This window comes from Fistularia commersonii, chromosome 24, assembly GCF_037954325.1.
Source record: "Fistularia commersonii isolate RoL2024-O1a breed Wild chromosome 24, RoL_Fcom_v1.0, whole genome shotgun sequence".
Taxonomy (NCBI): Eukaryota; Metazoa; Chordata; class Actinopteri; order Syngnathiformes; family Fistulariidae; genus Fistularia; species Fistularia commersonii.
Window position 1 is genome coordinate 4,279,945 of NC_141307.1, and position 16,238 is coordinate 4,296,182.

At 45.0% G+C, this 16,238-nt stretch overlaps 1 protein-coding gene across 1 annotated transcript; it reads left to right on the forward strand.

Annotated features, from left to right (window-relative positions):
- The first annotated feature begins 623 nt into the window (after positions 1-623).
- On the forward strand, positions 624-15,606 carry nt5c1aa (5'-nucleotidase, cytosolic IAa). The gene is made up of 7 exons (XM_086171445.1): positions 624-1,216; positions 6,521-6,565; positions 8,997-9,164; positions 9,249-9,378; positions 12,494-12,616; positions 13,227-13,411; positions 14,360-15,606. Exons 1-7 carry the CDS (start codon positions 1,073-1,075, stop codon positions 14,711-14,713), a joined length of 1,149 nt encoding a protein of 382 aa, XP_086027571.1. The 5' UTR covers positions 624-1,072; the 3' UTR covers positions 14,714-15,606.
- Positions 15,607-16,238: the final 632 nt, after the last annotated feature.

Below are 16,238 nucleotides of genomic sequence, written 5' to 3' on the forward strand. Positions count from 1 at the left end.
ATACACACTTAACTATTATTCTACATAATGTCATTCATATCAAACCAATTGGAAAATACATCTCGACCTGTTTTATTTATACCTTTATTTCACTTCTGCACAATTGTTAATATATAGTACAAATATGTATATATATATATATATATATACAAAAATTAAATTAAAGATTAAAAATTAACTATATATTGTTATCTATACATATTGAAGACAATTTTATGTACCACATATAGCCTATACTGTGGTATATGTATGTATACCAAGAATGTAGGTGTTTAATGTTGATATTTTAGCAGCCTCAGAAAAGACAGAAAAGTGAGTGTGTATACATAATAATGTTTATATTTTTGCATTTTTTTTAGCTTTACCATTAAAGGTTCAGAATTAGCTTTAGCATGCAGCTAACAATCCCTCACCGGCAACTGTGCAGCTATCTTTTCTTCCTGCGTGCTGCTTGCCAGATATTTCAACGTCAACAAGGGGGCAGCGGGGTTGGGGGGGGGGGGGGGGGGGGGCGAGGGGGCGGGGCTATGATCAGTGAGTATTCAGGGCTATGATTGGCCGGCTGGTTGAGGGGTGGGGGTGAAGCCTGGGAGCTGAGAAAGTGATTGAATGGGACAGCGAGGAACAGAGGGGGGGTGAGAAGGGGAAAGCGAGAAGAGAGAGAGAGCAGCAGATGGACTGAAGCCTGAAACACACTGACAGGATTGACTGTTTGTGTCAGTGTGTACGTGTGCACAACAGAGGAGCAGTGTGTGTGTGTGTGTGTGTGATAATGGTGAGTCAGCGTGAGGGTGCCTCTCCAGCTTTTAAGACCTTGGGATTTTGACGCAGCGATAGACGATACCCCCGAGCCACGAAGAAGGAAAACAGGATCCGGGGAAGTGAACGTGAGGGAGCGGCTCTTCATCAAGGCAGGTGGAAACTCCTCCACGGTTCCTTCCCCCCCCCCCCGCCGCCGAGCTCCATCTCCATAAATGCCCCAAACCGCAGCGGGACGTCCGCGCTCGCCCGGCCGCGTCCTGTCCGAGCCCCGAGACGGAGCCGGGTGCATTTCCGGGAAGCGGGAGCCTCTATGGTGAGGATGAGCCTGGAGATGAGCGGAAAAGTCGGGGAGCTCAAAGTTCCCTCCTCCTCCAACGGCGAGAACAGAGGATCATGGGAGGAGAAGGAAGATTTCCACGAGGACCACCTTGGCCTCACCACCAAACCCAAACAAGTAAGTCCCGGCGTCTGCTCTCGGCAGTTCATCCGAAGTTAAAGAACCCTGAGCGCACCTCCACTTAGCTCCTCCGACTCCACGTTCCCGCCGGGGTCAGACGTTCACGTCTGAAAGACGCCGGCTGACTCCAGCTTCCAAGTGACCCCTTCAAAATAGGATGCGGATGATTTACCGTAACTTCTTTTTTCCCACCCAAAGTGTGAAGGGTGGGAGCTTCGGGAACCGGCACAGGAAGCAGGAGTGCAGGAAACGGCGCCAGCATGTGAGAGGGCTTTATCAGGGGGAATATCCTGCGCGCTACAAGCGGACAAAAGCTGAGTAACTTGAGGATTAGCGTGAGCGCGCCGGTGTATTTTCAGACCCGGATCGCAGGCGATCCATATATTACAGCATTATCTCCCGAGCTATTAAAGTCAGACGGGCCTAAACGGACGCGGCCGAGTAGGTCGTGTGTCACGTTGCCGTATTTAGATTCAGAGAAGCCGCGTCAAAAAGTGTGTGTGTTTGTTTACCTGTTGACATTGGACGGTAACATAATAATGCCAGGGTTAGAAAACTAATAACCGGGGATGATCGGGTAATTATCCAATGCGCTGGAAATAGAGGGAACGCGGCCTCCTGTGGATTTCGTCCTCCTCGGTTTCGGGCTTTATCTCAGCTAAGTTTGTTTGCCCGTGACGTCACAACCGCAGTCGAGGCCAAGCTCGCGTTTGAAAACGCGATGACAGCAGACGGGACGGCGAGAGGAAAACTGACGCGTGGAGAAAACGAACCGGCGGGAAGTCAAACAAGATGGAGATGGAAGGGGACAAAAATAAAGCATCAGACACCCGGCAAAACCAGAAGGTTGAGAAAGACAGAAAAATGGAGGTAAAAAGACTTCATTATACTTTCACTTTCACTATCCTGGAAAGAAAGAACCTCCTTAGACTGAAGTCTTGTTTTTCTAATATTCAGCGGGACCCAGAACAGGTCAATGAACTGTATCATCAGAATAACCAAGAGGATTCATTTATTCACTCATTCATTTATTATCTATACGCTTATCCTGCACTCAGGATCGCGGGGGGGCCGGAGTTTATCCCGACTTTCCCTGTTTTCACCCTGGATCGAACGTAGGGCCACATATAGAGACCGTTCACCTTGCACTCTATCATTGTGATGCACTGTATTATTATTTTCTTGATTAAACTTCTTAACTCCTCTGTATGTCTAGTACATGTGGAGAAATTGGCAAACAAATCAGACTTTGACTTCACCCTCTCATCCACGCGTAATTCTGAGATATTCGCTCTCTCGTGTCGTTCATATTTCCCGCCACTAGAGGGCGCACAGATGTTTCGGCGTAAGAGTAAGACGTCGAGATTCATAGGAAACGACCGACTCTTTGGCTCACAACAGCCCCTCGAGCACAAACTACGGGGAGTCGGAACGAGATCATCCCGCCGACCGCCGAGGTCCAACATTTTCGGAAAGCCCTGAGATCGTGTGGCTTCCCCAATCAACCGGACGCAGAGAACAGAAGAAGACAATAACAAACAGATCATCGTCAAACTTTATGTTGCCGGTGTTCGGAAAGACTGAGAGGGATTTCATCAAATGCCAAATAATTCAAACCCCGAAAACCAAAAGATCAAGCGTGTTGTATTCTGTCACCTGCACTGACGATTGTCATGACATTGACCGTATTTTAGGACTATAAGGCGCACCACGTGATAAAACATACCATATATAACATACCATATATAAAGCAAAACGGAACAGCTTAGTTGAACTTTTATCAATTCTTTATTCTATTTTTGGGGTCCTCATACATACAAATGTACAGTAATATAATGTTGAATCACAGTATGAGACAAAAAGTGGTGGAATTAATTACTGTTCTCTGATTGGTTTATTGTTGCAGCGATAGCAGACACCTGAAGTTAATGTGAGGTTGCAAGAACATTGTATTCTAGCGCTAAATAATTAGGTATCTCAACGCTGTCCGACGGACCCACTTTAATACGTCATCCCCGAATCAGTTGGAAACGGTCCGATAATCAACCAACTGGAGCGGCTTCGTTGCTTACCAAAGTCACGCTGAAACATTTTGACCGATTTTTGAACGCAGTGCACCACATAAAATTGGTTCAAGGTCAGTAAACGCAACAAGAATTCATACATACAGCTCTGATTTTTGAGATTTAAGGATTTTAAGTGCGCCTGATAGTGCGAAAAATACGGTACACCGGGGAAACTAAACGGATGGGCCAACACAGGAGAGCCAGCCCTTCAGGACAGGACTACACCTGAAGGACAAGGACCTTCATTGAAGACCGCAACATCCGCATTGAAGACAAATAGTTTGAGAAAGGAGTCAAAGAAGCCGTCTTTGTCAAAACGGAAAAACCGTCGCTGGACAGAGGAGGGGGCCTTAGGCACAACCTTTCACCTGCATATAACTTGGATCAATACCGAGATGGATAAACCATCCGCACCCTCCAAGGATCCACCACCAGAACTTCCACCTGAGCCTCAGTCCATGTGATCCAACAAGTTGCACTCCTTTGTTTGTACAAATTGTACCTCTGTTCCAAGCTAACGACTCCCCCGTTAGCATAACAACCCCCTTCGCGCTAGTTTCTGCTGAACAACTCTTACATTTGGATGACAAGCCATCGTAACCTGGACCCGCCCCCAACCCTGGCGGCTATTTAGGGGAAGCATTAAACAAGTGAAGAAATTGAGTCTAGTTACCACAACAAGAGGATTTTGAGAAGAATCAGCCTTTAGAAGGAAGTATCAGGGCGGTGACTTGAAGCGACAGCGTACTCATACGAGGACGACGGGTTGCCGGAGGTATTAAGTGCGAAGGTCTCACGCGGAGTCGGAATAATCCGTTAAAACCTGGGATGCGTCGGGGAAAGATGTCTGCCTCCTTTCGTGTAAAATCGGAAAACGGCACGAATAGATGATACACCAAACCCCAAGGGTTTCTGGGTAATGGGATACTTTACTCATCCATAAGAGTCTCATTAATACCTGAGACACGGAGAACGTATTCAATACTTATCTAATGAAATGACCGCCGTATTCATTTGAATGGAAATGAGCCGGTGAATTACCATGAGGACGGAGGAGGAGAAGGTCTGCGTGATGGAGTTTTGGATAATTTAACTCCTCGGAGAGTACTTTTACCGAAATAGTCAATTAGCCAAGGAGGTTGATCCTCCGTTTCATCATCTGCGACCTTTGACCTGTTCCGGCTCGAGTCTGAAAACGACGCTTTTCAAGCCGCTGAGCCCGGCGGCGCCACCAGACGCAACGCTCACAAACATCCAATCCACAAGTCATTGTTTCCGTAACAGTGCTTTTATTTTGAAAATCCGCCTTTGCCCTTGCCATGTTTCCCGGAGGGGTTTATCTCCCGGTTTCAGCTTTTACGAAGTGACAAGCTGGCGTTTCCCGCGACCGTCCATCACACGGCCGCACGTCACTATCCTGCCTCAGACTGCATCATCGCTGGCCTTTTACTTGTCTATAAATATCAACCCCATCGTCTCATATGGCTTCCCCAGCTCTCACACACTCACCACAACGCCATAGTGCGTTGTCTGGAAAACCCATACGCCTCTCTGCGTGTGTGTGTGTGTGTGTGTGTGTAGGTGTGTGTGTGAAACATGCTTCACGGTCCGACTCCTGCTGGTATGCATGGTGGATGTAATCAGGATGAGGGTATTACATAACTGGTGACAGGGGGCATTCAGGGGTTAACAGGGGTCAGAGGTCATGTGAGTGCTGTATCTAAAATACTGTTTTTTAGCCCCTGAAGTTTTAATTTTATTCAAATGAATTCGATTTAATTTATTCTATGCTAATGAGTCAGTATGACGTGTAATAATTACATACTTATTGTCTTAGGCCTAATTGAACATCAGTGTGTTCATTTACTCACAATCAAAAATGCCCTAAACATTGTTATTGTTAAATTGCTGTCTCTAGAATTTTTTAATTTTTTTTGATTTTTTAATTTTAACAGTACAAAGTGTAAATTTATCTTAAAAAAAAGTCTAGTTAGCTTAAAAAGTATATCTCTTTCTTGTACCGCATCTCTTTCTTTAAAATAACATTGAGGATATTATAAATAAAGAGCATATTCATATCATTTCTAAGGTAGCCCACAGAATCAGGCCAAATACGTTTTTATCCGTTTTTACCGTTATTAGCTGACCTGCAAGAACAACAGCAAACGTGTTTCTTAAACAGCAATAAGCAATTTTGCACCGATAAGCATTTTATAAAGTCCAGAGAGCCGAGAGAGGACACGCTATAAACACTGGCGGTATCGGATCCCGGCGCCACGCCGAGCCCTTTATGCACTCGATTCTCCCAGACGGACGGGTTATTCATAGAGCGCGGCGACTCAAACAGAAGAGACGTTTCCAAGAACGAGTCCAGACGTCCGAGGGCACGAGTCACGGGTTTTCGTCGTTTTCTGACTGAAATAGTCGACGCCGGTTCTCCTCATTTGCTGCTGAGACTCATCGGCAAATGCTGCTGATAGTTAATGATGAAGTAGTTTGCCCGATTTGATGACTTAAACGATGAAACCCTAAAAAATGTGATATTTGGGAAATATTTTGTGTACACGTATTGCTTGAAAATATTCATAAAAATAAAAATATAAATGCTAATAAATAAAAATATCAGAGTGATAGGAAATCAACTGGACTTAACTAGTAGCTGCAGAAGAATATAACCATTTCCACGGTGGCGATGCTCTTATCATAAATGACAAAGTCGTTTGCCCGATTTGACAACTAAAATAATAAAACTCTAAAAAATGTGGTGAAAAATGCATTCCATATTATATGTATAGCTTGAATATTTAAATTAAAAATATTTATAAATGTAAATAAAAATGGTAAAAAATATAGATTAATATCAATTAAAATAAATGTATATTAAAATATGAATTAATACAGTATTACATAATTGAATATGAAAATATGAATTATGATAATTAAATCCCATTTATAAAAATAAAACTATACCCGATTTTCAATTATAAAATAATTGTATACAATTATATATGTATTGTTTAAATAAGTACTAAATTCCCTGACATTTGATTCCCGAGATTTGTATTTGGACCAGAATTCATTATTTATGTGTGAAACAAGGGAGTTTTGCGAGGTGTGTGTGTGTGTGTGTGTGTGTGTGTGTGTGTGTGTGTGTGTGTGTGTGTGTGTGTGTGTGTGTGCACGCTCTGGTTTGTTCTCTCCCCGCTGAGTAAAACCCCGCTGTCATTCTGCCAAGGTGACCGGGAGACGAGCCCGGAAGGTGGAAGGAGCCGTGTTTTTCGTAAGTATTTTCGGCCAAAGGGTCCTGGCCGTTGACCTCTGACCTCCCGCCCTCCTTTAACCTCCACTGTGACGGCTGTCGATGCGCCTGCATGAACACGGACACACCTACTAACAACATATACATATTTTTAACAATAAAAACCCAGCGTGAGTGACGCTCACATCTTGGATTTCTGTGGCCGGACCGAGCTCGGGAAACCCAATAAACCCAGCTGCAAGTTCCCAACGCCGTATTCCGATCTCAGTCCAACACAGAAATCTGAATCTCCTGACGGACTTCCCATCCCGCGGCGTCCGTCACTGCATTATTTGTTTGTTTTATTCAAAAATAAAGCATGGCTTTTGATCGACCCGTGTGGTTTATGCGTGGAAAATGATCCGAAACGTTCAAGTCAGATGCAGACGCAAGCGAAACTGCACGTAAAGTTGAATTGCACTCCATAATCTGATGAAATTAATATCCGATCAGGTGATGCAAAGGGAGCGAACAAGCATCCGTCTCGCGCGGCTGAAAACACAAATAATGACAAATTCAGCCGCGACACGCCTTGCTCATGGCTCCGCCCCTTCTGCACGCCTTATTAGCTCAGCATCGATGCGCCGCAGAAATGCTAATTATCATTATGACCAGGCTTTTTGCTACAGATCCCGGCGTCATGCATGCAAAACATGCACACACACTATTAGATTATTTACATCCCACCTGGATCAGACCTTTTTTTATCTTTATCGGGTATCTTCAATCGATATTGATTTTAGACAATCCTTATTTTTGCCTTTTTGTTTAATTTTGTATGGACGATCACATACAAAGTAATGTCGGTACATTTATATGATCATTGATGATTTTAATGTTGAAATAAAATGCCAAAAAATGTAAATATTTCCATTCAGTTTTTCATTTTGTTCAATTTACATGCTACCGAGTTGGAACGTGCATGAAAATTTAAAAAGAAATATGACCCGCCAGCCAAAATGATTGCTCACCCCTGACCTGGGTGAACCCGGTTACTCAGTTTTACTAAGTTTTGGGATGAGAGCTGAGCATAAATACCACAATAACATACATACAATACATAATAATATTAATATAATAATATACTTACAATATTGAATGCTAAGTTGTAAGATAGGTGTTGTGCAGGAGTGAAGAAAAGATGATTACTTTCAAATAGATTAGAGAATAACAGTGAACTTTGAAAAACATTCACATGCTGATTTAAAAAAAAAAAAAAACAATTTCAAATAACTTTTTGATTTTGCCAAATAATTGCAACAGAGGCGCTGGAGACGACCCACCCAACGATGTACAGTTTGTAACGCTTTTCTTTGTTTAAGTAAAGCCGTCATCCCAATAATTAAAATATATTTTAATTTAATATTAAATTTATTATTTAATTTAAAATGTATTTATTTAGTAATCAATATATGCAAAATGCAGATGTAAAAGAAACATTAGAAATAAAAGTGGTTAAAAAAAAAAAAAAATCAAATAAATAAATTAAAAGACTGCTTTAAACAGATGTCAGATTTCTTTTTGTAGACGTATCCGTGAGTCTGAGGCGTTTTGTTGTTATTTCAGCCCAAACAGACGGGTTGAATTATAAACACGCGGAAAACAATAGACCGAGCGCGGGGAGTTAAACCAGTTTAAGGTCGTCTGCCTCGGCTGGAAAGCCCCCACCCCAGACGGGTTGTAAACGTTGAGCAACCTGAGGCCCGAACCATGAGGCCGGCGCGCTTCGGATCCCCCTCCGGATCATGTGAGCGCGAGGATGCGGCTCGTAAATCAGTTCAGCGCGTAAATCCGGCGATCACCTCCGAAGCCTTTTCGGAGCCGGGGATCAGTCATGTGACGGCACTTTTATTTCACAACCCTTGCGAAAACCCGTCCCTCTTTTATAAAAAGGAGCCTGCGATGTCCAGGCTATCGACAGGAAATGATCTGTAAACAACACCAATTCCGCGGAAGTTTGTCGGAATCATGGCGAGCGGCGTATCAAACTGAGAAATACCCCGGAACACGAGGATACGATTGCAGACGTAGCGCGGCCACAAGTCAGCTAACACATGACAGGTGCGCGGCGTGGGGTGCGAACAGGAAGTGGGCGCCGAGGATGTGGAGATGAGAGATTTCTGCACGGCTACAAGCTAACTGGAGCACATTAGCATGACCGAAACACGGATTATGCCTCGTTTTGCTTCGTCCTGCGTGGATTATAATGTTGCACGTCATGTGAATTATGATACTTGCAGCTAAAAGGAAGCTAAAATTAGCGGCGCGGTAAAACCGCTATCACGGGGTTTATCCGTATCACCTCCCCTCCCAGTCCACGGGTTTTCCGGGAACCCTCAAAGTGGAAACCCTCTACACTTTCGCTTCTCCTTTTCCCAAGCGTCCTTCCTCTTCTCTTTCTCCCTTCCTGCAGCCGAAGCCGGAAAACGCCGTCACCGTGGCGGTTTCCTCCCGCGTTCTCTTCCGGACCGAACGCGAACAGAGGGTGTTCGAGCAGCAAGGCGTGGAGGAGTACCTGAGATACCAAATCGAGCACGAGAACGAGCCCTTCGACCCCGGCCCCGCCTTCCCCTTCGTCAAGGTCCAGGTCGCCGCGTTTTACGGGTAAAATGCAAGGAAGAGCACATAAATTAAATAATGTGCGTTTTTTTTTTTTTTTTGACAGGCTCTGGAGGCGGTGAACGCTCGCCTGCGGGAGCTGTATCCGCAGAGCGAGGAACTGTTTGACATCGTCTTGGTGACGTACAACCACGCGCACGTGGGAATCCGGCTGATCAACACTATCAACCATCACAGTGAGTCCCGCAGGGGTCCTGACCGCCGCCGCTGCGGTTTGGATTGTTTTTCTTAAATCATAAAAATGCACAAATACACTCGGGTTTTAAGATTTGGTCGATCCTGATCCTGATGAAAAAGGCCTCATTGAGCGGAAGGCTCGAGCTGCCCGATCTATTAATATTGCGTATTAACTATTAATATAAGATATAGTTTATTGATCCTCATAGGGGAAATTCTTTATCACAGCAGCGCAACAATGACGGTATCAATAAATATGAGTATAAATATAAATCGAGATAGCAAAAGATATCCACTAATAAACAAACGGCAGAGTGAACAACAAGGATAAGAATAGACAACAGAATGAAAAAAAAGAGGGGATCAGTAAAGAATATCTTATATTATCTTTTATTAATAGTTAAAATGCAATTAGAATCAGAATACTTTATCGATCCCCCCAGGGGGAAATATCTTTTCGTTGAAATCAGCTCCTGCTGCAGAGTCAAGTGGGGAGGGAATCAAAATACAACTATTTAAAAATAAAGATAGTGAAATAGTGAAATATAAGAACAATATAAAAAGAACGGAAAAGAAGATCAAAATAAATAAATAAAAATAGAGTTAAAGTTATGTAAAAACATGTATGAAAAAAAAAGTATATATATATATATATATACACACTGCTCAAAAAAATAAAGGGAACACTTAAAAAACACATCCTAGATCTAAATGAATGAAATATTCTTATGAATTACTTTGCTCTTTGCTCAGTTGAATGTGCTGACAACAAAATCACACAAAAATGATCAATGGAAATCAATTGTATCAACCCATGGAGGTCTGGATTAGGAATCACACTCAAAATTAAAGTGTAAAAACAAACTCCAGGCTGATCCAACTTTGATGTAATGTCCTTAAAACAAGTCAAAATGAATCGGTGTTGCTTCCTGAGTGGACACTATGATTTCACACAAGTGTGATTGACTTGGAGTTACATTGTGTTGTTCAAGTGTTCCCTTTATTTTTTTTGAGCAGAATATAGATATGAATATATATAAACACAGATAATAATAGTTATAGATCCCGCAGCCTGAAGCTTCCTCGCAGTGAAGTCTTTTTCAAATGAACTTCTTTCGATGTTTCGATGTCACCGCGCCTGACCTTCTGAAATTTCAAGACACATTCTCAGGTCTGGTGAACTTTGAGTGCTAATCTGGTGTTTCGATTCCCGCGGCGACATCTTAAAGGACGCTTATTAATATCGGGATAACTGATATCCGAACGCAGCGGAGCGAGATAATCCTAAGCAGCTGACTAACAGGGAGCCTTTCCTGGGAAAAAACTCGCGGCCCGGCCGTAAACGTCGCCGTCGCAGACCACTTCCTGTTTTGAGTGAGTTCACGATTACACCCCTCCGCTCCCCGGGGATGAGCAATAATCCAAGAGGCACCGAAACAAAAACAGGTCGGGGCGTGACCCCCCCCGTCAGATCTCTCCGGTGGCTCCCAGCGTGAGCGTCTCTGGGCGTTTAAACAGTCCCCTGACCTTTGACCTTCCGAGCCATTCTGTGATGTCACCAAGAGGCGGGGCTTGCGGAGCCAGGCCGCAATAATAGAAAAAACTTCACCCTGTGAATGCAAGATGAGGGGTTCGTCTGCCTTTGGGGAACCCTGGCTTCAACCGCGCGAGCATTAGCGCCAGCTGCACACACACACACACACACACACACACACACACACACACGGTAAATTTCATGCATCTCGCAGCGGGGACTGACAGGAGTGTTTTCTCATGTGGAACCCCATCGTTCACACAGGAAATCAGAGCAGCGCGGATTCACATAGGCGTGAAATATGCAATGCATCCCATAGTTATTATGGGATGGGGGAGACTAAAATATTCAAATTCTCTATGAATCAGTTACAAAAAAAAAGGGGACACAGTGCCACCTTGTGTAATGTTCACCGTTCAGATCAGTAAAGAGTCACACACACACGACCGTAAACACACACACACACACGCCGCCGCGGCTCAAGCTAATCCAACAAGCAGAGAAGAAACGGTGGCGCTGGGACGCCCGAGCCTTGCAGTCACTACTGGAGGGATTATTTACCCCGTATGCAAAGGAAGAGGAAGGGATGATACACTGTCGGTTCAAATCTCGGAGCGTCTGCTGTTAATCCCGAGCCCTGTGATCACCCCCGCCATTTTGGCGCCTGGCGGCTGCTCAGGCACAAGCAACTCTTCCTCTTCTCCCTTTTTTGTCTTGTTATTTTGTTTGGTCCCATTCGAGGATAAACCCGGCGAGATTAACCCGGTCGGAGAGAGGGTTTTTGATGCGACGCCGCCGTCTTCGCCGCCCCGCTGACTTCCTGTCGGACCATGCAAATAAATCGGGGTAGAGATAAATTATAAAACAATATTTATACGGGGAAGTGATACAAAGACGTCCATAGTCAGAAGAGTGTCCTCTGTGTGACTCCCACTCAAAAGCTGGGGGTCGAACATCAGCATCATCCAGCCGCGCTTTTTCCTCTCAAATGACGAAGATGTGTTCTGATCTTCTCCTCCCGGACTATTCGCTTCAGGCCAGAGTTAATAATTGAGCACTTTGGCGGGTGTGGACGCTGTCACGCGGCTGAATGCGAATGCGGCTGGAAAAATTTAGCGGTTAAAATCAATTTTTTTTTTTTCCTGCGCCATTTATTTCAAAATGTAAACAAAGACAATACGGATTTTGGGCTGGTTTGTGTTTCCACGGGTTTCACAAAAATGTCAACGGGCTGTTTGAGTTTGCGGCGGATGGAGGCGCCCCTACTGGCGAGGAAAAGAACAGCAGGTCAACATTTTGACATTTCCTTTGCAGTAACCCCCCCCAACCCCCCCAAAAGAAAGCCTCCTGCGAAGCCAAAAGACAAACACACGCTAAATTCCTCCCTGGCTCCAGTCCGTGGTGTGTTTACTGATCTCCCCTTCCCACTACATGCCTAATCCTGCCTTTGGACCGGCGCCTCCGGGTGGCTCCGCCTCCTGTGGTGTTGTTTAATGGCTGAGGCCGGCGTTGAAAAAGGTGAAATCTGCATTTATTTTGCTCTGAACTCCAAATATCCCCCGCCTTCCTCCCTCACCCAGATCTGTTCATCGAGAGGTTTTGCATGACGGGCGGGAGCAGTCCCATCGGCTACCTGAAGGCCTGGCACACCAACCTCTACCTGTCGGCCGATGCCGACAAGGTCAGGGAAGCTCTGGCCGAAGGTGAGCGCACACACACGTCCAGATTTCTGTATCTTTTATGTCCCCCCGAGTTACGATACTTTAAATATTCTCCCGGCCTCTTATATGTGGAATAGAGTTACACAGGATAAGAAATCAGATCACGCCGATCGATCACAAGTTGACCTCAAGACGACCCGGGGGCAGCTGCCGAATGCCGCGACTGCTTGGCGAACACACATTCACACTCCAGAGTGTCACACACACAGCGTCAAGCCATGGAACTGTCCTTGACATTTTGCGTAATCGGTCTTAATTATCTGATTTAGCCGGTGAAGACCTCTTGAATGCAGAGCGATATTAGGAGTGTGTGTCCGGAGAGATGTGTCCAGAGATGCATTGCTATTTTTGCTCACAATATTCAGCAAATCCAACAATGCAGTTACAGGGAGTGATTTCTCTCAGCCCACAAAAAGGATTGGTTGTCTGACCGTGAAAGAAATTATGCAAGAACTGTCATTTGCAGGGAGGGTGTCCATTGAGTTGCAGTTCCAAAATTGTCCACTAGGGGGCTACGAGAACGACCACAAGTAGGATCTTTAATCGAGTTTGATCAGTTATATCATATCGATGTGACGTTTACGTCCTCCAGGCATCGCGGCGGCGACGATGTTCATGCCGGAGAAGCTGACGGAGGTGTCCGAGTCCCAGCTGCGGGTGGCGTTCGACGGTGACGCCGTGCTGTTCTCCGACGAGTCCGAGCGCATTTTTAAGGCCCATGGGCTGGACAAGTTCTTCGAGCACGAGAGGGAGAACGAGGACACACTCCTAGATCATGTGCGTAGTTGCGGAACAGTTGGTGGAAGTTAAGTACGGTTCTGATTTAGATTGTCAGCTTTTCTTTGTTGTATTTTGATCCTACTTGGTATTTTTCCCACTATAAGGTGGAATTGAAATCCTTGCGTTTTCTCAAAGAATCAGCGGTGAACCTTATGAATGAATTCTTGTTGCGATTACGGACCGATTTTATGTAATACACTCGGCTCAAAAATCTGTCAAAATGTTTTAATGCGACTTTAGTAAGCGACCAAGCCGCTCCGCCCGATTGATTATCGGACCGTTCCCACCTGACACGGAGACGTTGTCTTGAAATTTGTCCTTGGTTGAATATGGGCAACGTCAGGGAACGTTAGATAGCTAATGATTTTGTGCTGGAATAAAACGTTGTTCCAACCTCACACTAACTTCAGGTTTCAACCATAAACCAGAGAACAGTACCTCATCTGCCAACCTCCACCACTTTTTTTTAATAGCTGTATGCACTGTGTTTCAATATAATATTGCTGTACATTTGTGTGCATGGGGACCCCCCAAAATGGCCCCTATTAGGAAACATGCTAACAAAGTTGAATTCAAACTCAAGGCTTTCATTCACACACACGCAGTAGATGATGGGAAGACGTGAAAATATTCAACATGAAAGAATCAATGGTGAAGAAGTGGAGGAAGCAAACAGATCAACTGCGCCGAATAAAGACGACCAAACAGAGTTTCCGAGGGAACAAAGCGAGATGAACAGTTCAACTGAACAGATTGTTTTGTTTCGCTTTATATACCGAATGTTTTATCATGCGCCTTACAACGCGGTGCACATTATGTTTGATAGTAGACCCGATCACGGATATAGCGCCTCATAATGCGGTGCGTCTTATAATGGTCTGCAAAATATGTGCTGCCAATCGGGGTGGTTGTGCTGGTAATAATCCCGCCTCTTTCCCCCGCCAGGGTCCGCTCAAAGGCTTCCTGGAGGCGCTTGGAAAGCTCCAGAAGAAGTTTTACGCCAAAGGCCAGCGCTTGGACTGTCCCATCCGGACCTTCTTGGTCACGGCCCGAAGCGCCGCTAGCTCCGGGATCCGGGCCCTGAAAACCCTCAGGGCCTGGGGGCTGGAGATCGACGAGGCCCTGTTCTTGGCCGGGGCGCCAAAGGGCCCCATGTTGGAGAAGATCCGACCTCACATCTACTTCGACGATCAGATGTTCCACGTGGAGGGAGCGGCGGAGATGGGCACCATCGCCGCCCACGTGCCCTACGGCATCGCACAAAAACACAGCAAACATAAGCCCGGCGGCGGGAAGTAGCGTGGCGTCGTCCGACGCAGAAGCGATCTCGGCACCTTATGCTCGCCGTTCCTGACACGGGGTGCGATTCTGTAAATCGCCACCAGGGGGCGCTGTTGCGGAGGAAAGAGGGACAAGTAGCCAACGGCAAGAGCCATCGATGAACTCCCGATAGCACAATTTAGAAATAAGGAACTGGGACGTGAGGTGTCCTCCGCTTGTCCACCCAGTACGTTAAATTTCTTCGGGGCGGAGGTGACTTTTTCACTACGTGCCTTTGTTTTAAAGTGAATCCGCCGCTTCGGATCTATTAATAGCCCGCAGCTGCGCCGTCTGCATGCTACGGTGGGATAATCCGCGTGTATGCTAGAAATTCATGTTGCTAAAAATGACTCTTGTAAGGATGGGGACGGTCTATTTTAACATCCTTGATTCGACAGGTGCCTTGGAAATAGAAAGAATAATAATATCAATAATAATGATAAGACGTATTTATGAGTATCTGAGCAATTAAATTATATTTAGGACTCTGTCACCTGTGTTAAGAGGGGTCCTGTAGGCATAATGACTGGATGAATGGATAAATATGTAATATATTCATCAATATTGTTGCTAATAGATGTTCAATAAGTTCTACTACCACTTATTTTACTTCTTCTGCCACTGCTGTAACTGCCACTACCATTCTCATCAACATCAATTGTATTATTATTATAAATATTATCAATTCTTAACAGTTTGGTAGTAATATTAGTAAGAATAAATTATAAGATAATAATATTAATCATAGCGTGAAAGCACCTTTTTTAATACAGGCACATACAGAGGTGAAAATTCATAAAATTATGATGAATATATGTATACAAGTAAAAACAGCCTAAATAAATAGGTAAGTAGCACAATTGTTATGCTAATAGTAACTCTGCTATTTCTCCTGCTGTGAAAATTCAAAGTAATATTTACTGTGAAACGCTGATTTTAGATGGAAGTGTTTGGCGGCGAATGGAGTGTGTGTGTGTTTGTGTGTTTGTGTGTGTGTGTGACAGGCTCGCTGATGGATTTTTTTCTTGTCACAATCACGATCGATACCTGACAGACGAGGAGAGCCTCACCTCGCTGCTGAAGCTTAATGTGATAAACGCTGTTCCTTTTTGTCACCGACAAAGAAGCTGACCTTGGGAGAACACACACACACACACACACACACACACACACACACACACCTCCGGTCCCCGGTTACCGATGGCTCGTCACACTCCGCCTACCGCAGAGGATTTCATTTCACGCAGCATTTAAATGGATGTGTCTTCCGGCCGGACGTTTCCCCCCCGAAAACACCATTAGAAGGTTAAATGATGGCGTTCCCATGTGCCGGCGGCGGCGGCGAGGCCCGACTCCCGGGAGCAGATATCAATGAGGCAATGCGCCGACCTTCTGCCTTGAATTTTCATGACCTAACAGCTGCGGGCGGAAACATGCGGCAGCGTGGTCGAGAAACATGCGAGGCCGCATTGAGCCATGCAGTACCCCAGCTCACCAGCAGGGG